The sequence below is a fragment of the Malassezia vespertilionis genome, chromosome 3 (assembly GCF_029542925.1).
Source record: "Malassezia vespertilionis chromosome 3, complete sequence".
Taxonomy (NCBI): Eukaryota; Fungi; Basidiomycota; class Malasseziomycetes; order Malasseziales; family Malasseziaceae; genus Malassezia; species Malassezia vespertilionis.
The window spans coordinates 762,120-779,283 of NC_079249.1; the positions used below are offsets into that span (position 1 = coordinate 762,120).

The 17,164-nt window shown below is 50.1% G+C and overlaps 10 protein-coding genes and 2 non-coding genes across 12 annotated transcripts; 4 read left to right on the top strand and 8 right to left on the bottom strand.

Moving 5' to 3' along the window:
- Nucleotides 1–92: 92 nt before the first annotated feature.
- Nucleotides 93–764, top strand: MVES1_001868 (uncharacterized protein; the record flags this gene model as incomplete). Its single annotated transcript, XM_056206707.1, has 4 exons — nt 93–193; nt 230–296; nt 339–505; nt 539–764. The coding sequence occupies 4 exons, from the start codon at nt 93–95 to the stop codon at nt 762–764; spliced, it is 561 nt and encodes a 186-aa protein (XP_056062682.1).
- Nucleotides 765–881: 117 nt separating this feature from the next.
- Nucleotides 882–965, bottom strand: MVES1_001869. Its single transcript has one exon. It is a non-coding gene; the product is annotated as a tRNA-Ile (tRNA).
- A 126-nt stretch (nt 966–1,091) lies between these two features.
- On the bottom strand, nt 1,092–2,138 carry MVES1_001870 (5'-(N(7)-methyl 5'-triphosphoguanosine)-[mRNA] diphosphatase; the record flags this gene model as incomplete). Its single annotated transcript, XM_056206708.1, has 3 exons — nt 1,092–1,562; nt 1,597–2,051; nt 2,087–2,138. The coding sequence occupies 3 exons, from the start codon at nt 2,136–2,138 to the stop codon at nt 1,092–1,094; spliced, it is 978 nt and encodes a 325-aa protein (XP_056062683.1).
- Nucleotides 2,139–3,221: 1,083 nt separating this feature from the next.
- GDA1 (guanosine-diphosphatase) lies at nt 3,222–4,904 on the bottom strand (the record flags this gene model as incomplete). The annotated part of the gene is made up of 1 exon (XM_056206709.1): nt 3,222–4,904. One exon carries the CDS (start codon nt 4,902–4,904, stop codon nt 3,222–3,224), a length of 1,683 nt encoding a protein of 560 aa, XP_056062684.1.
- A 537-nt stretch (nt 4,905–5,441) lies between these two features.
- On the bottom strand, nt 5,442–6,215 carry RHO1 (GTP-binding protein Rho1; the record flags this gene model as incomplete). Its single annotated transcript, XM_056206710.1, has 3 exons — nt 5,442–5,933; nt 5,988–6,002; nt 6,135–6,215. The coding sequence occupies 3 exons, from the start codon at nt 6,213–6,215 to the stop codon at nt 5,442–5,444; spliced, it is 588 nt and encodes a 195-aa protein (XP_056062685.1).
- A 296-nt stretch (nt 6,216–6,511) lies between these two features.
- On the top strand, nt 6,512–6,611 carry MVES1_001873. Its single transcript has one exon. It is a non-coding gene; the product is annotated as a tRNA-His (tRNA).
- A 285-nt stretch (nt 6,612–6,896) lies between these two features.
- On the top strand, nt 6,897–7,396 carry COF1 (cofilin; the record flags this gene model as incomplete). The annotated part of the gene is made up of 3 exons (XM_056206711.1): nt 6,897–6,899; nt 6,949–7,333; nt 7,371–7,396. The coding sequence occupies 3 exons, from the start codon at nt 6,897–6,899 to the stop codon at nt 7,394–7,396; spliced, it is 414 nt and encodes a 137-aa protein (XP_056062686.1).
- An 81-nt stretch (nt 7,397–7,477) lies between these two features.
- MVES1_001875 (uncharacterized protein) lies at nt 7,478–8,761 on the bottom strand (the record flags this gene model as incomplete). The annotated part of the gene is made up of 1 exon (XM_056206712.1): nt 7,478–8,761. One exon carries the CDS (start codon nt 8,759–8,761, stop codon nt 7,478–7,480), a length of 1,284 nt encoding a protein of 427 aa, XP_056062687.1.
- A 510-nt stretch (nt 8,762–9,271) lies between these two features.
- On the top strand, nt 9,272–10,341 carry ERG24 (Delta(14)-sterol reductase; the record flags this gene model as incomplete). Its single annotated transcript, XM_056206713.1, has 2 exons — nt 9,272–9,626; nt 9,656–10,341. 2 exons carry the CDS (start codon nt 9,272–9,274, stop codon nt 10,339–10,341), a joined length of 1,041 nt encoding a protein of 346 aa, XP_056062688.1.
- Nucleotides 10,342–11,737: 1,396 nt separating this feature from the next.
- MVES1_001877 (uncharacterized protein) lies at nt 11,738–13,351 on the bottom strand (the record flags this gene model as incomplete). Its single annotated transcript, XM_056206714.1, has 1 exon — nt 11,738–13,351. One exon carries the CDS (start codon nt 13,349–13,351, stop codon nt 11,738–11,740), a length of 1,614 nt encoding a protein of 537 aa, XP_056062689.1.
- Nucleotides 13,352–13,692: 341 nt separating this feature from the next.
- MVES1_001878 (uncharacterized protein) lies at nt 13,693–15,342 on the bottom strand (the record flags this gene model as incomplete). The annotated part of the gene is made up of 1 exon (XM_056206715.1): nt 13,693–15,342. The coding sequence occupies one exon, from the start codon at nt 15,340–15,342 to the stop codon at nt 13,693–13,695; it is 1,650 nt and encodes a 549-aa protein (XP_056062690.1).
- An 828-nt stretch (nt 15,343–16,170) lies between these two features.
- On the bottom strand, nt 16,171–17,152 carry RPL5 (60S ribosomal protein L5; the record flags this gene model as incomplete). The annotated part of the gene is made up of 2 exons (XM_056206716.1): nt 16,171–17,076; nt 17,150–17,152. 2 exons carry the CDS (start codon nt 17,150–17,152, stop codon nt 16,171–16,173), a joined length of 909 nt encoding a protein of 302 aa, XP_056062691.1.
- Between the last annotated feature and the right edge of the window lie 12 nt (nt 17,153–17,164).

Consider the following 17,164-nt stretch of genomic DNA (forward strand, 5'->3'; position numbering starts at 1 on the left):
CAAGTTCTGCGTGGCTTTCGGACACCAACACCGCGGTACATCCCGATGCGCCCAATCGGGCCACTGAGCACGCGTGTTTGCCGGCCACGACGATGAGCGCAGAGGAGAATCCTCCGTCGCGCTTTGTTAGCCAGGTAGAGCTGAGTGAGGCGCAGGAGCGCCGCGAGCGCCAGATTAAGGAAGCATATGAACGGTATGTACGCGTCTCTGCATAAACTTATGCACGAAGCATGGGAGAAGCGCCGCCGGAGCCTGATGCGATCGAGGAGAAATATGACCCGCGGCCTTTGTACGAAGTAAGTGATAGACATACTAACACACAGCGACTCCAAGAACAGCAGGATTTGAAACAAGAACAGATGGATGCCATGTTCAAGAATGCAAATCGGTACAGAGGGCTCGACGAATCGGAATCGGACTTTTTGGCAAGTATTGAGCTGGACAAGAAACGCCGCGAGCAGAAGAAAAAGGAGCAGGTCGAGTATGAACTCGCAGCTTTTCGAAGGTACGTGTTTGTCACATTGGCTAACTACGATAGGGCAGCCGAGGAAAAGGCTAACATAAAACCGCCGACTGAAAATCGTGCATTGCTCTCGTCTATTCCGAAAGCTAAGCCACGAGGCTCGGTATCGAAGCGGAAACGCAAGACTGCTTCTGCGCTGGGAATTGTGCGTAAACCTGCCGCATCGTCAACGACGGAGCAATCAGGCAGCGAAGGGCAGAACAAGGATCTGGATGCTGAGAAAAAACGCACAAGACGATAAACCTATACCCATCGCGGTCTTTTATATGATGAGCATGTAATATGTGCGTTGGCAAATGCGCAAAACGTAGTGTCGTAGACCAAAAAAAGAATGCACATCAACACAACAAAAATAAAGTGACCCTGACCAGGCTCGAACTGGCGGCTTTGGAGTAACACAAAGGTATTAGCTCCACACTCTAACCAACTGAGTTACAGGGTCTTTCGTGTACTGTTACTTTACTGGCCTCGCTAGATAACTATCAAGTTGATAAATGCACGGCTTTTTAAACGTGCTTGCAGCTGCTTTTTGTGCATCGCACGCGCATGTCTAGATCGTATTGTAGTGTTATGTGCTCCCATATCCTGCATCCAAAAGAGTTCGAAATAGACCATGATTTTCCGTGAGTGCGTACCCCAGTGTTCGCTGCTGGAAATCAACACCCAATTCCAATAAGCTGATCACGTCGTCGAGGAGCTGCGCCTGACCCACAATAGCGCCTGGATGCTGCACATAGTTAACCGACAAAATGTGTATGTGCAAATGACTCTCGTCAGTAAATAGTCGGCGGAGCACGTACAAAAATGTCGGCATATAATGCAAGTAACAGCGCAATGACGAGCATGTGCCATCTGTGCTTGGCTTAAGGAGTCCATATGTTTCCGTCGCAACTTGAGCACCCGCTTTCTGTATATTGCGCAGCATCGGAATATGCGCTTTGGTCAAATCGCGCAAGTTCTTTAAATTCGCGTCTTGTACAATCGCAACGAGGTACAAGGACGAAAGAGTGCGCCTATCCCACTTCATGTCCGGCAGCAGCTGGGGTAAGCAAGCAATCAAATAAACCACTTACGACAAATCCAAAGCGCGGATCGTCGTCGCGATACAAGACTGAACTGCGCTCCTTGACCCCGTCCAAGATATTACCAACCCACGCAGTCTTGGACGCAGGAATGGACTCAATCCACGGGTGAGTTACACGTTGGTAGATTTCTTGGGTCTCTACAATCAAGCGTCGCTCTTGGGCACTGTACTTGACGACGACTTCTGGCGCTGCGGGACAGATGAGTGTCATTTTAGAATTGGCGTCACTCTTGGTATCTTCGTTCGTCCATCCAAATACCCAATGGTAAACGTCATTCTGTCCAATACTCTCAAGGCGCAAGAATGCTGCGGTAGGGCCTTGCTGGAGCAAGTCTATAAACTCTCTGCTATAATGGGCCTTTTCCATCAGCAGCACCGCAGGCACTTTCTCGTTTTGTCCATTCGTACATTCGCCCAAAAGATTAATAGACTTTGCGCGTGGATCTGAGTGTGAGTAGCTGCTACGTCCCAACGCGTACCTTCATTAATCACTCGTTCGAGCCGGAAACTGGAGAGCAACGTGTCGTGCATGTTCGTGGCCAAAAATGGACGCACCTCCACACATCCTTCCACTTGGCACCTCCGCATCTTGGCCTCTGCATCCAACATGGATCTCGTGTACGTGCGCGTGCATGTTTGGTATTAACGCACAGACAAAGCCTCCCGCCTCTTACCAGGGTTCTGCTAGCTGGTGAGCTTGCAGTGACACTTCCAGTGCTGGCCAAACTTGTTTCTCCATATCGCATCATGCTGCTCTGGCCGCTCGTGTGGCGCAAATGGCAGGTATGGCGGGTTGTGACTGCATTTTTGTACGGTGGCGAGGGTCTGGCGATGCTATTTAATACAGTATTTTTTATGTGCGTATTAGCTACGAGATGCACTGACGCCAGACGCACATCCAAGGAAATTGAAGACCAGCGCTTTTTCGGCGACTCGATCGATTATGCATGGGGCATGACAATTATATCGGCGCTCATTATGGTGCGTATACATACAGAATGCTGATGAAAGGCTTTAAACTATCCGCTGAGAAGCCTTATTCTTTTCCACCCATTCTTGAACGCACTCACATGTATTTGGGCTGCGTACCGACCGGAAGCGCAGGTTTCTATAATGGGCTTGGCCACTGTGAAAGCGCAGTACATTCCCTACGTCAACATTGGTATCGATCTCGTCATGGGGGGTCCAGCGCTTGCTATCCAAGGTGTCACTGGTATGGTTTCGGCTCTGATATGGTACACGGTGCGCCGTGCGCCATACACCATTCCAGGACTCCAAGCAGGCAGGCGCCGTAACATTCATTTGTACATCGCCCGAAATGTTACACCCTATCTCTCTACTCCATTGTTCCTGCGGCAACTTGTGCAGCGAATGCAGAATAGGCGTACGCCAGGGCCGCGTGGTGGTCAAACGCTGGGCGGCTCTTCGAGCATCTTTAGCGGGTGGCCTTTTGCGCGCGGTCAAACCACAGGGAGCAGCAGCATGGCCACCAATACGCCAAAGAACAAACCGGGTAGTTCTGCGCGTGCAGGACGCGACGAGATTCGTGCAGCAACGGAAGCGCGTCTTCGGAATCTGGGTGCTTCGTAAACCAGTTCACCTTGTCCGCAAGCATTATTTGCACAAGACCCCCTGTTGCAGAACGGCAAGCTGCGCCCCAAGCGCCCATCCCAATTCAAAGTCGCCAACTTTTTTCGCCAAAGTGATGGAGCGTGAATCGTCCAGCTCGTAGCCCAACTTGAAAAGTGTGTACATGTACGTCAAATCCAAGCAAAGTTCCGGGCGCGCATGCATTTCAGCGAGCGCCCCCTCCGAAAAAGCCGGCGATTTATACGTGCTCCATAACGGGGGAGTAGAGCAGACACGCTTAGCCAAGTTTTTCAGGTGGCCCAACGTGAAGGTAGGGCCCAAGCCAAGAGGCGCAATTCTGTCGTAAAAGTAGGACAGTGCAATAATGGGTGAGCCCTTGAAAGCTTCGGACAGCGAAGGCTGATACACGCCGGCAAAGGAGCACGGGGCTTGCGCACATTCTGCGTCTTTGTCCATGACCACCTCAACAATGCGTGCACACGCTTCAAAGCCACGGGTTGTGCCTTCAAATGTGACATTTGCAGGTGAGGAGAATGTCGGAAAAGACACTAGTGTCTGTTTCTTTTGGCCATGAGTGTAACATGGACTGGGAATGCGTGTATTGAAGGGCGAAAGTGCAGTCCAAGGAGCTGGCACGTGCTCTGGCTTGTCTCGCACATGTACGGCGCTGGGATGAGCGCGCAAATGCGCAAACGCAGTGAGCGAATTGACCGCATGACGTGCCTCCTTAAGACCGAAGCCCAAGTAGGAATTCTGATACAAAGTGAACGTCTTGTTTTCGAAGTCGTGCAACTCATACACATGTTCGCCGGGATGCAGTTGTTGCATAGGCTCTGACATGCGTGGTTCAAACACAATCTGCGTGGATCCACCGCCAAGGTCGAGCACAGCTGCGGTGCGCGAAGGATATTTCGTGCCTTTGCCTTTGCTGCCAATGAGATTAAGTAGGTAATTGACAGTGATCCACGCAAAAACGCCTTCTTCACGTCCATCCATGATTTCCACGCCTGAACCCCTGGTACCAGGAGCATGATTCCCATCGGCAATAGGAAATGGGTAATCTTTCTCAAGCAAACGACGAACTGCGCTAATAATCTCTGTGCTCTGCGTGCCTGGAAGCAGTCGCAGTCCAGCAGTCGCCTTCACTGTCACAGGAGAACATGCTTGCAATTTTTGCGGGATAATTTGCATGGCACGATCTAGAAGTGGGCGCAGCGAAGCTGCAGCGTCTCTGGAATCCATTTTGTAGAAAGACAAACCCGGCTCCAAGTGGTCAAAATGCTCCAGCTCCAGCTCTGGCGAATCGTTGCAGTAATTAAACTTGTACACATGAATACGGCTTCCTGTGCTGCCTGCATCAATCATAAGAGCGTACTGCACCAACGGGCGCTGTTTGCCCTTTGCGTCGTACACTGGCGCTGCAACAGTACAGCGGGTAGTGCGCGAGCGGTCGACATGCATTTCCGGCGGCTTCCGCGCAAGTGCGTCGATATCAATATTATTCCCCCAATGCCCTGACAATGCGGCAACAGGTCGTGCCATTTCATTGCTCAGTTCGATGGCTTTGTCGTGAATCATGGTCCTCACATTCTGGTGCAATTGGAGCGGCACGATGATCAATAAAAATATGAGCGCGACTGCCAGCAATGCCGTCGACTTATTTCGACTCACTGCGCGCTGTAGCCATGCCACTACAGAAAGTGCCATGGGATATAAAAACTCGCAGTGCACACGGCGAATTAATAAAGTGACAGGTCGCAGGGACGTCTAGGCTGACCCGCACGTGAGCAAATCGTACTTGCTCGCTTTGCCACAACGAAGCCGGCCCGACAGTTTTTACCTCGACAAATGATGCAATTTTGGAACGATACATCGTGCTAGAATAATTGCTGCAGTGCTATAGAAAGTCGTAAGATACGCATGGTGGTACGCCAGCTCCGGAATGAATTATATAGTGTACATTATACGGTAGCTGCGCTGCAGTGTCGCGCAATCCTACCCGGCAATGCCGTAGCTTGCCGAGGCACGGAATGAAGCCGCTAAATTTTTTCTATGTAAAACAGTTGGCAGGCCTAAGTCACTACAAAGAGTGGCACTAGTACCGCAGGCCTGCATACCTGGTAGACAATAGCATGGCAACGCAAGAACTTTTTGTCGCAATATGTACGGCCGCAGAGACCTGGGTGGTGTCATCCAAGTGTTTTGTAGGAACAGAAATTATAGGGGAGGATGAAGATAAGATGCTCAGAGCAAAACGCACTTGGACTTGCTGCGGCTCCCGCGGGGCCTCTGTATAAGTGCAGCTCGCGTAGCATGTTCGAAAACTTCCCGGACGCCCTCGCCAGTTTTCGCACTGCATTCCAAGTAGCGCACAGCACCAATTTTGGAAGCGACGGCCATGCCCTCATCGGGAGTAACGGGGCGCTGGCTCGTCTTACGGAGTTCTTCAATGATCTTGGGATCGCGGCGAAGGTCCTTCTTACAACCCACGAGGATGATTGGGAGATTTTGACAAAAATGCAGTACCTCTGAAATCCATTTTTCCTGCACATTGTCAAGACTGTCCGGAGAATCGACAGCAAAGCAGATCAAGATGACATGAGAGTCGGGGTAAGAGAGTGGACGCAGCCGATCGTAGTCTTCCTGACCGGCAGTATCCCAGAGCGCGAGCTCGACATGACGTCCATCAACTTCAACATCAGCCACATAGTTTTCGAAAACGGTGGGGACATAAACCTGAACAATGTGTCAGTATACTGAATCGCCACAGAGCAACTCTGTAAAACGTACCTCGGGGAAAGTACCCTATTGTAGTAAAAAGCAAATCAAGCCAGCACATGCGTGCAAGGAGTGCAACTCATGTCAGTACAAGCTCCGGCACAAAACACGGTGACATGACTAGAACGCAGCCACGTCATCGCATTTGTGAAAACGTACCTTGCTAAACACAATCAACAAACATGTTTTACCACATGCACCGTCTCCAACGATTACCAACTTCCTACGAAGTTCCGTCATATTCAAGTTAAGAATAGAAGGGAGCTATGCTGTTCAAGGCAAAAGCAGCAGAGGAATAGTAAGGACGAATCCAGCGGCTTATGCGAAAGGGCCCAACGCACGCTGCAGGGGGCAAGACCACTGGACGGGCATTGCAGGTGCCACGCGATAAATTTTAGTTTCCGCCACGTACAGCCAGTCATTTGCCGCCAAAAGAACGCCTATCAGGAAAAATAAATTAGCCACGGAGAAGCGCTCGTGCATATATTCGCACTTTTGAATTAAATAGGCATTGGTGTAAATGTGTCGTAAGCTTGGTGGCTATAGTATAGTGGTCAGTACGTATCGTTGTGGTTTGGATATAATTCATCTACAACAATTACCGATGAGACGCCGGTTCGATTCCGGCTAGCCACATTTTTTTTAAACAACTCTTCATAATATAGCAGGCATTCGCCATATTATTTTAAAATCTTTTATGTACTGCTACCTAAGAGCTTAGGAAGAACAATACTAGTTTAGCTGCGCCTGTGTGCCGCTTCCACCATGGCGGGAGGCATGAATGTGTGGAGATGTCACGTGCTATGTCAGTGCACTGCTGGCGGGCGGGCAAGACCATGTTGCGTTGCGTTGATACGTTGTAACACGTGTCCAGTGAAACAAGCGCACAAATCGAAAACAGGCACAGTTGACGAAACCACCATGGTGTGTACATGATCCTGCCCCTAGAAAGCGTACTAACAATTGCACCCAGTCTTCCGGTGTGAAAGTAAACCAAGCTTGCATTGAGGACTTTCAGAAGCTCAAGATTGGCAGGAAAAGCAAGTACATCATCTACGAGCTTTCTTCTGACAATACCGAGATCGTAGTGGCCAAGACCAATGATTCGACGGACTACGATGATTTTCTAGCTGACTTGCCAGCCGGCGAATGTCGTTACGCTATTTACGACTTTGAGTACGAGAAGCCCGGCGAAGGCAAGCGAAACAAGATTTGTTTCTACAGTTGGTCTCCTGACGATGCAAAGGTAAAGCAAAAGATGCTTTACGCCTCGTCGAAAGACGCGCTGCGCAAAGCTCTCGTGGGTATTGCCGCGGAGATCCAGGGCACGGACTTTAGCGAAGTTGCCCACGACGTCAGTACGTATTTTGGCGCGCACTTGCATACTAACACCAGTCCTCGAGAAGGTCACGCGCGTCTAAGCGCTGCATTTTCACAGTGCACGATTCGGAATGGCCGTATTTGACGTAGAAGAGAATGTCGTTTCTTTTTGTGGCTATTTGCTAACTGCTTAGACAGCCCCATCCCGCCCATTTTGTAGCGACCAGGGGTGTGCCCTCATCCCATTTGCAGTGGTAGCCGAGCACCATTCTAGTGCCTAACCATCGTTGCAGCAATAGTGCTGCTACATTTTTTGCGGCAACAATGCTCGTCTCCATGGTAGACACGAGCCGCTCCATTGCGTTGATGTTGTACATACCTTCATCCACAACAAAAAACCCCAACGTATTGGTTGGGGTCAATTTGGGAAAAGCTGCCCACTCCTTTTCGTATGTCCACACAATCTTCCCGTGTCCAAAGATGCGCTGAAGTTCGTCTCGCTCCATGCGCGCATGCGAAAAGAGCTTAACAACGTGAAGCTTCTTCCACGCCTGTCCGTACACAACATTTTCCATTGTCTGCACATAGGCAAGCGACAGAAATGTGGGATGCTCAGTTGGAGTTGTGAGAATTGTGCGAGGTACATCCTTGTAAGAGTCCGGATAGCCAAAGTACACTGGGTCCGGCTGCGCGGCGTCTGTGACGACCACAGTGACATGCATATTTTGGTATTCGTATGCTGGTACCACTGCCTCGGTATTAAGTAAAGTAATGCCAGACTCGAGCCATGGGGCTGCTATAATCACTGCATCAAACTCTTGGCCATAGCCATCGCGTGTTCCAACCCACCAACGAGGAGCACTTTGGTACGCACTTACTTTCATAATCCCAGTAACATCACCTTCTCGTCCTCTGCGCACGACTGCACCACTTTGTTCAAGCATATGCTCAAACAACTTACTATTCCCGCCCTGGATTGACGCAGTCTCGGATGCAGCCATCGAGACAAGCCCTGCGAACGCATGAATTTGGTCGGCATCTTGAGCATAGTTCCCACGCGTTGCGGCCGCCCCTATTTCTTCTGCAAATTGCTTTGATACATGCTCATGTATAAGATAATCACGCAATGTTTGTTTCGCAAGGCTCTCAGACTTGATGCTCGACACTAACTCGCTCACTGACACCCATGGATAACCAGACTTGGATGCATGGGTGTTTTTCGGTGCGCGGTTGTGCAGGAACTGGGGCGAATAGATACGGGAAAATGCAACAATTGCCTTTTCTATGAGCGCAAGCGCTCTTGCAATACTGTACCCATATCGCCAGTACATATTTGCTAGGCTCCATTTCGACCCATCGTAGTCGTCCACAAGAAATTTTTTGCCATTCCAAATACCGAGATAATTGTCGATGCCTGGCTCGCGGACGGTGCTAGAAAGATTGAACGTGTTTAAAGCCTGGACCATGTTGTAATTCACACTTGCAAAGATACTCGCGCCTAGCTCTACAGGTGCGTATTTTTCGTTGTCCAGTGGCCAAATTGATTCAACTCGTCCTCCCACCCGCTGGTTTCGTTCATACACCGTCGTTTGCAAGCGGTATTCTCTCGTAAAATTATCACATCCAGATATACCCTGGTTCCTCCATTGTTTCTCAGCTTGGGAAAGCAAGTATGCTGCAGAGGTCCCCGATGCGCCTGCGCCAATGATCGCAACGTGAAATTCGCGCGGCGTTTCTACAGACGGACATTCTTGCAACGCTATTGTATGTCCAGGTGATGCGATGGCATCAAATACATACTGTTTTTCTGGCCCTGAACGTTTGCACTGAACGCTGCCGGTCGATAAGAGCGCAAGCGCCCACCAAACAGCAATGGCACAACGCATCGCCCAAACCGTGCGTTGCAGAAATGCAAGTGGAGGTTGTGGAGTATGTACCCCACGCAAAATGGCCTGATACGAGCCTTGCATCCCGCCATGACGCAACACAGTGCAGCAGGCGAAGTGCTGGCGCCCAAGTCGCACAAGCTTGAGTTTGGCGGACTTTGGGGAGCGCTGTTCATTTCCACAACTGTCCCACTGACGATCTATTATTTCACATTTGCTTGCGATGACAACATTGGGTGTGCGCTTTCCCTGCCAGTCACGAATACGGACGCCTTTTTTGCAAATGCAAAGCGTCAGTTTATTGAAAGCTTTACGGATACCACTGCATGGTGCCTATACTTTGGATGGTATGTGTACTGTGTATTGGCATGGCTGGTCCTACCCGGGAAATGGCTCGAAGGGCTCGCTCTCCGCACCGGTAACCGCTTGCAATACAAGATAAATGGTGAGTATAACGTGTAAACTGACCCTCAGCGCTCTCTACAGGAATGATTGCACTAGGTTCAGTGTCACTGTATGTGGCTGTGTATGGGCCTGCCGCATTCACCTTTGCGTACGATCATTGGCCCGGTTTGGTCACGGCTGCACTTGTAAACGCATTTGTACAAGCATGCTACGTTTACTTTGCTTCTTTTTGTGGGAACAAGCTTCTTGCACTGGGAGGTAATAGCGGTAATGTGTTGTTTGATTGGTTTATTGGCCGGGAATTGAACCCGCGCGTTGGTTCATTTGACATCAAGACGTTCAACGAGCTCCGTCCAGGCCTCATTCTTTGGGTCATTATGGATATCAGCTGTGTTTGCAAGCAATACACTTTGTATGGACATGTATCGTATGGCATTCTACTTGTGCTGTTCTTCCATACTTGGTATGTCGTGGACTCCCTCGCGCATGAGCCGACTATCTTATCTCAAATGGATATCACGACGGACGGATTTGGGTTCATGCTGAGTGTCGGTGACCTTGCATGGGTACCCTTTACGTACAGCTTGCAAGCGCGCTATTTGGCATTCACCCCGGTGCATCTCGGTGTATTTGGTGTGCTTGCTATCCTCACCTTGCAGGTGACCGGTTTTTACATATTTCGCACCGCAAATGTCGAAAAGAATGATTTCCGTTCGGGGCGCAACCCAAAGAGTCCGTATGCCACACAATGCTGACACACAGACCTCCAGTACATGACTACTGCCACCGGCCGAAAATTGATCACGTCGGGGTGGTGGGGCTGCAGTCGACATCCCAACTATTTGGGCGATTGGCTGATGGCTTGGGCTTGGTGCTTTCCTTGTGGATTTGCGACACCAATCCCCTATTTTTACGTTGTATATTTTGCTGTTCTTCTTGTGCATCGCCAGCTCCGCGACGATGAGGCATGCAAGAGCAAATACGGCGAAGAGTACGTACACATACGCTTTTGGGACCATGCTGACATGTACCGTTTAATTACCAGCTGGGACGTATATGTACGTATGCATTATTCTGCACCGATGCTGACAGATGCAGTGCAAAAAAGTACCTTACCGAATTATACCGTACCTGTATTAGTTGTAATTGCAGACAAGAGGTTGAATCATCCACGAAAAAATTCATTGCGCGCCAACAAACTTGGATATGAACTATTAGGGAATTGTGAGTGAGTGGGGGGCTAATATAGTTAATCCCCCTTTACAAGCGGTCACGCCTGTACTGCTTGTCGAATTTACCCTGAAGTAAGTACACAGTAAAAAAAAACCTACGTTAATGTTCATAATCTTGCACAGAGTGCCGCTCTCGACATTGTTCCATGGAGTTGGGTTGTTCTTCATGTTAATACATTGCAATTAGGATAAACGTACTTTCTTGTCCCAGATGACTTCGGGAGCGCGAGCGAGACGGGTCAAGTACCACGATGCGCCGACCACAGCAAATGCCGTGATGAAAACAATAGGGTAAACCTCAACGGGCACACTGAAAATGTAAGTAGATTTTTTTCAACGTACACCTTCTTGAAGAGCGACTGTTTGGGCAGGGTCATGATGAGCAAATATAGTGGACTTGAGTGGACCCGCAACGCGGCGGCGGTCTCTACGCCGCTTCGGCCGGACGCATCACGTGCAAGAGCGGTAATTTTGCGCATTGGCCGACAATGCACGGTGCACCGAGTTGGCTACTATCAATGACGGTAAAGCATCAGCTTCCACCTGTCTCCTGCTTTGGTTCAGTACGATCAGCTACTAGAGAGGGAAAGATTTGCCGCCAAATCAAATAGAAAAAGAAAAGAAAAAAGAATTGTATTCATAACCATAACAATACCAATAACATGAAAGCGAGTCGTGTGTATTCGCAAAAAGCATCTTCATTTTGCTTCCAGCGGGGGGTGTATATGCATTGCTTCATACGATAGCGCTATGAGATTTTTGCTGTGCCCCGTCCGAGAATTGCGATCCATTCCGACATACACCCAGCACATCATAGACTCCATTATTATGTAAATACTCCACATTTATACATTAAAACTACCAAGTTAATGGAATTTACTAGCAGCACAGAACAACATTGGCATAGAAAAAAAGCAAATTAAACGGTACCGTTCGTGACAGGACCAGTAACGGTAAAGTCGGTACCGTTTTTGCCAAAGCACACAAGTTGGAACTTGGCGTCCTTGATGGCATTCTGCTTCTGGTGATTGATAAACTCATTAAATTTGCAGAGACCATTCGGCTTGGTCTCAGAGCAGCCCTGGTCCTGGTCCATGGGCACCACGGCTTCGTTAATCTTGGTACGCAAGTAACGAGTCGCATTACCAGACTTGCCACAGTCCATGACCTCAAAGACAAGACGGGCACCAAACGGCGTCACACGACTGGAACGGTAGCGGCGATTGGGGTCTGGCTTGTCGATGGGGAGATAGTCGGCTACCTGCGAGTAGTTAAACGCAGTAAGAAGAGACTGAATCACGTCGTCGTGGGTAAAGTCGACGTAAAGGCGCTGGTCGACGGGGAAATAAGTCTTGTTCTTGTTCAGCGTCGTGTTCTCGAGACCGGCAGCCTGATCAAACTCCGTCTGGCTCATGCGGTCAATTACTTCGTTAGCAAGGCTCACTCCCTGGGCTTTGCCGGTAGGGTTCATAAAGCCATAGTCGCCCTGGAACTGGAGGTCGATGTCATATTCGTAGCCCTCGTACTCCTTCTTGGTAAACAGATTGCAGAAGTTGGAGTAACCAACGCCGACAGTCTCATACGCGCAAAGGCTCATCATACCGTACACAAGCTTCGCGTTAAGTTTAACGCCCTTGAGCATCGGCTGCAGTCGCTTAACAGCATCTGCAGTGTACTTCTCACGCCATTGAACGGCGAGAGCGTCACCGATACGGAACGAATCCTTGTTGCTATTGGTACACACCTCGTAGGGCGCAAGCGAGTTGTTCTGGTTCTCGTACTCAGTGAGTACCTCAATGTCGACCTGCTGGGGCGCGTTCCAGCCAAAGAAACCAAGGGTCCAGTAGCGGGCACTGTCGAGCATACGGCTCTGCGAAGTGGTGCGGACTACAATCTTGTGGTCGGTCTTGTTATCGAGTAGCTTGCCATAGTCGTAAAACATTTTTACACCAGAGTCAAACAGCTCCTGAGCGCCCTGGTGCACAAGCACCTCAGCGCCGATAGGGTACTTCCATTGCTTCAGGAAATCGAGGTCGCCCGAAGCCCCGAGCTTATTATCCTTGGTGGCATTTGCAATCACCTCGCCAAACATGGGCGCACCCTCGCTAGTTTCGCTGGTGGGGTAGCGGGCACCATGGCGATGAACGACGTGGACCTGCTTGATCACGCACTCGTCGGGCAAATTACGATACTGGTTGGTCTCGGGAAAGAGATCGTCAGCAGCGCGGTACGGAGACGTAGTACCGAGGTTGCGGAAAATGTCGTCCGAGTTCGCCTTGTCCTGGTCAGCGTCTTTGGGCTTCCAGCGAGTCTCGATACCGTAAGTCTGTAAGAACTCGCTAGAGTTCAGCTTGTCATTCTGGGCGTTGTACGGCTGCTCGCCATAGCCCATGGTCCCAAGGAAACCGACGTCGGTGGGAAACGCCTGGTTCGCAGTGCCAGTGACATTGTTCCAGCTGACAGTCGCGGAGGGGCTCTGTGCGAATGCGACAGCAGCGGCCACGAAGGGCAAAAGGCTAAGGAATGCAGCCATAGTGGAAAGAGTGTGGATAGCGAAACTCACAGGTATCGAGACTAGGTATATATACTCGCAAATCGGTGCGCCAAACAATGCGTGCACGCTTAACCGGTCAGCGTTCTGTAGCCAACACACGTGGTCAGATTGAGAAATAGGGGTGACTCGATATTGGACGGATGACGCACGAGGATAATTTTGACAACGGGAAGTGGCTAGCGATTGGTTAAAAACTTATACTATTAGTTCACAATAAGTGTCCGCATTGTGCTTAAAAAATGAATTCGCACCGTAAATGGAATGGGCATGCGCACGCCCACGTAGGGTAACGCCCACGTAGGGTAAACTGAAAATTACAATTACGCGCCCCTCCGCATAGTCTTCAAACCTGGGATGGCGTTGCTGCGCTTGCTCTTGACAGCTTTGATTTGAGACTTGCTGAGCGTGCCAGTCTTGACAGGGCCCGTAACAATGTAGTCGGTGCCATTCTTGCCCATGCACGCCGTCTCAAAGTGTGAGTCTTTAAACGCGTGCTCTTTCTGGTGCTTTACAAAGCTGTCAAGTTTGCATAGACCATCATCGCGTTTCTCACAACCCTGGTCCTGGTTCATAGGCACCACGGCCTCGTTCACCTTGACGCGCAAGTACTGGTCATTGTCACACTCGAGGATCTCAAAAGCAATAAGAGCACCGAAAGGAGTGACACGGCTGGTGCGGTACCTGCGGTTTTTGTTTATCTTGGTAAAGTCCAAGTCGTCAGCAAATTGCGTAAAGTTGAATGCGGTCAGGATATTGGAAATAACAGTGTCATGAGAAAAGTCGGCGTACAAAGGTTGCTTAAGAGGGAAGTAGGTAGGGTTGGAATCAAGGGTGCTGTTCTGCAGCGACTGAGGGCCATCGAATTTAGAATTGGTCACGCGGTCGAGAAACTCGGTTACCCAGCCAACACCCTTCGCCTTGGCAATGGGGTTCAGGAACATGCTTCCTGTTTGAAACTGGAGGTCGATCGTATATTCGTGCTGCTCCCATTCCTCCTTGGTGAAAATATTGCAAAAGTCAGAATATCCCTGTGACACAGTTTCGTAACCACACAGCGTCATGACGTTGTAAATGTCTTCGTCGCTGATCTTGAAGCCGGTGAGCATCGAGTTCAGACGCTTGGCAATCGGCGGCGAGTAAGTGTCGATCCAATCATTGACAGAATCATCATAGTAGACTTCGTTGCAGACAGGCGCCAAGGTGTTGTTCTGGCTACTGTCCTCAGTAAGCACCTCGAGGTGCATCTTCTCCGGCGCATCCCAGCCAAAAAAGCCAAGAGTCCAGTAGCGAGCACTGTCAAGCATACGGCTCTGTGAGGTGGTGCGTATAACAGGCTTGTGCTCGTAACCATCAAGGAGCTTGGCGTAGTCCAAGTAGGCTTTCACACCAGAGTCAAAGAGCTCTTGCGCACCAGTGTGCACCAGCACTTCACTGCCCAAGGAATAGTTCCACGAGTTCAAGAAGGAGAGGTCGCCCTCTGCCTTAAAGTCGCCACTCTGTCGCGCCTTGGCAACTTTCTGGCCAAACTTGTACTGACCGCCTTCCTTCGAACCGGTAGGATAGCGCGCGCCGTGGCGGCTCAAAAGGTGCACCTGCTTAATTTCGCAGTTGTCGGGCACACTGCGATACTTGTTTGTCTCGGGGAAAAGATCGTCCGCAATGTGGTAAGGAGATACTTGGCCAAGGTTACGGAAAATATCGTCGGGGGTTGCGTCGTCCTTCTTGCCATCTTTAGGGAGCCATCGCATCTCAATTCCGTACTTGCCGTTCGGACGGTTGGTGTCCAGTTTGTCAACTTGAGCAACGAACGGTGACTGGCCGTACATCAGCTTGCCCAAGAACCCGACATCGGTGGGGAATGTCGTACTCGACGTGCCTGTAACATTGTTCCAGTTTTTCGTGGGAGTGGACGAGTCTGCAATGACTACTGCAGCGAAAATGAGCGGAAGAAGAGCGGCGATTTGGGCCATTGTAAAGAGCAGCTGGTCGAACAAAACATCCAGAAACCTTACATTATATATGTGATTATCGCGCCGCTGTTGTTTTCCATCCACTGGTAAGGTGTACACGTGCGGAGGGTGCATAGGGATGCATTGGCACGGACCACAAACCCCTTTCAGGCTCAGCCAATACAATTGTAGGCAGCACCAGGATTTACTGTGGAGATGCAATCTAACGCAAAAGTGGACGCCTCGAAACGTGTAGCAAAGGTTCGTATCTATTGGCATCGATGCCTGGTTAACAAAGAGACCTATTGTTTTTTTTTTTTTACATCAGTAAGATAGACTGTGCTGGTCGTGGACCGTGTACAGTAGAACTGTAGTTGCTGCGTTATTGCTCGCGCAGAAATTGGGTCCGCATATGGTTGCCGTCGAGTTGCTTTTGTACTTGAAGCACATCCATACTTGCGTACCGCTAGATGTCATGCCGGGGTAACTGAATTTTGCGGTGCCTGTGGGACTACTTGTATATGCATATTGCAGTAGCTTATTGAGATACCGGTAGCAGTTGCACATTGAGCGTGAAAATAACTACCGCAACGCTTCGCGCGGCCGGAGACTTACTGCGAAGGTGCTGCCTCTGCCTTCTGCCCTTGTGCGGTTGTAGAAGCACGCCTTGTACGTATATACGCACGACTAACGAATATAGACAGAAAGACACAAAAAAAAAACCTTCTTGGAAGCAGTGATCATCGTATATTGTACTAGCACTAAAGTCTCTATTGAAACAAAAAGTGTGTCCAAATACAACTTTTTTGGTGAAATACACGCACCGCGCGGTTGCTAAACAAGCAAAACTTATGCCTCATCCTTGACCTGGAACTCAGCCTCGTAGCGAGCGACCTTGTTCTTAATGCTTTCCTGGCGTTGTTGGTACGTGAGGCGGGTCTGTTTGAACTTCTTGGACTCGGCAACCCAGTGGTCCTTGTTCTTCTCGGAGGCATGGAAATCGGGGTCCTCACGGATAGCCTCGTAAGCCTTTTCATACATCTCCTCAATGTCGTCAGAGCCGACGTCGTCAGCAAGGTAAGAAGAAAAGTGCTTCTTAAAGCGCTCATCATCTTCCTCCTCAAGCGCTTCCATAAACTCGGCAACGTGGCCGCCGTAGATGTAGTTACGGAGCAAGTCAGCGTCGAGCTCCTTAGACTCTGTATCGTAACCAGGGAAACGACGCGCGTTGTGCGGAATAAAGATACCACCGTCAGAGGCACCCTTCATAGCACCAAACACACGGGAACCGGTAGAAGTACGCTTCAGACCAACGTCCAAGTAGCACTTGAACGGACGCGGCTCATCATCGCCAAGGGCCTCGGTGTGGACAAGCTCACCACTGGGCTCCTCCTCACCAGCGTACTTCTCGTCGAGGCCAAGTTTCTTAAGCGCACGACGAGCAACAAGCAGACCAGTAGCGTAAGCAGCAGTCCAGTTAGAGAGGCCGTACTTGATACCGTAACGGGGCAGCTCGCGGGAGCTGGCGTGGGCAACGACAAAGTCACCCTGAATCTTGGCGTGCACAATCTGGCAGGTAACGAAACGGTTCGAAAAACGAACAACAAGGCGATACTTTGGTGCATTGTACTTGTTCTTGGCCTGCACAACAAGGCGCTTGCGGGCGTAGTAGTCGGTCTTACCCTCGCGGCGACGACGGTACTTGACCTGGTAGCGCGAAAAGTATGAGTCAGACTTCACGGTCTTGGTGTAAGGCTGTAAATTAGAGTCAGTATTTATTCATCACAGGTCGCAGTTGACGCGCCGAACGCCCCGCAACGGTACGTACCATCTTGATCAGCCC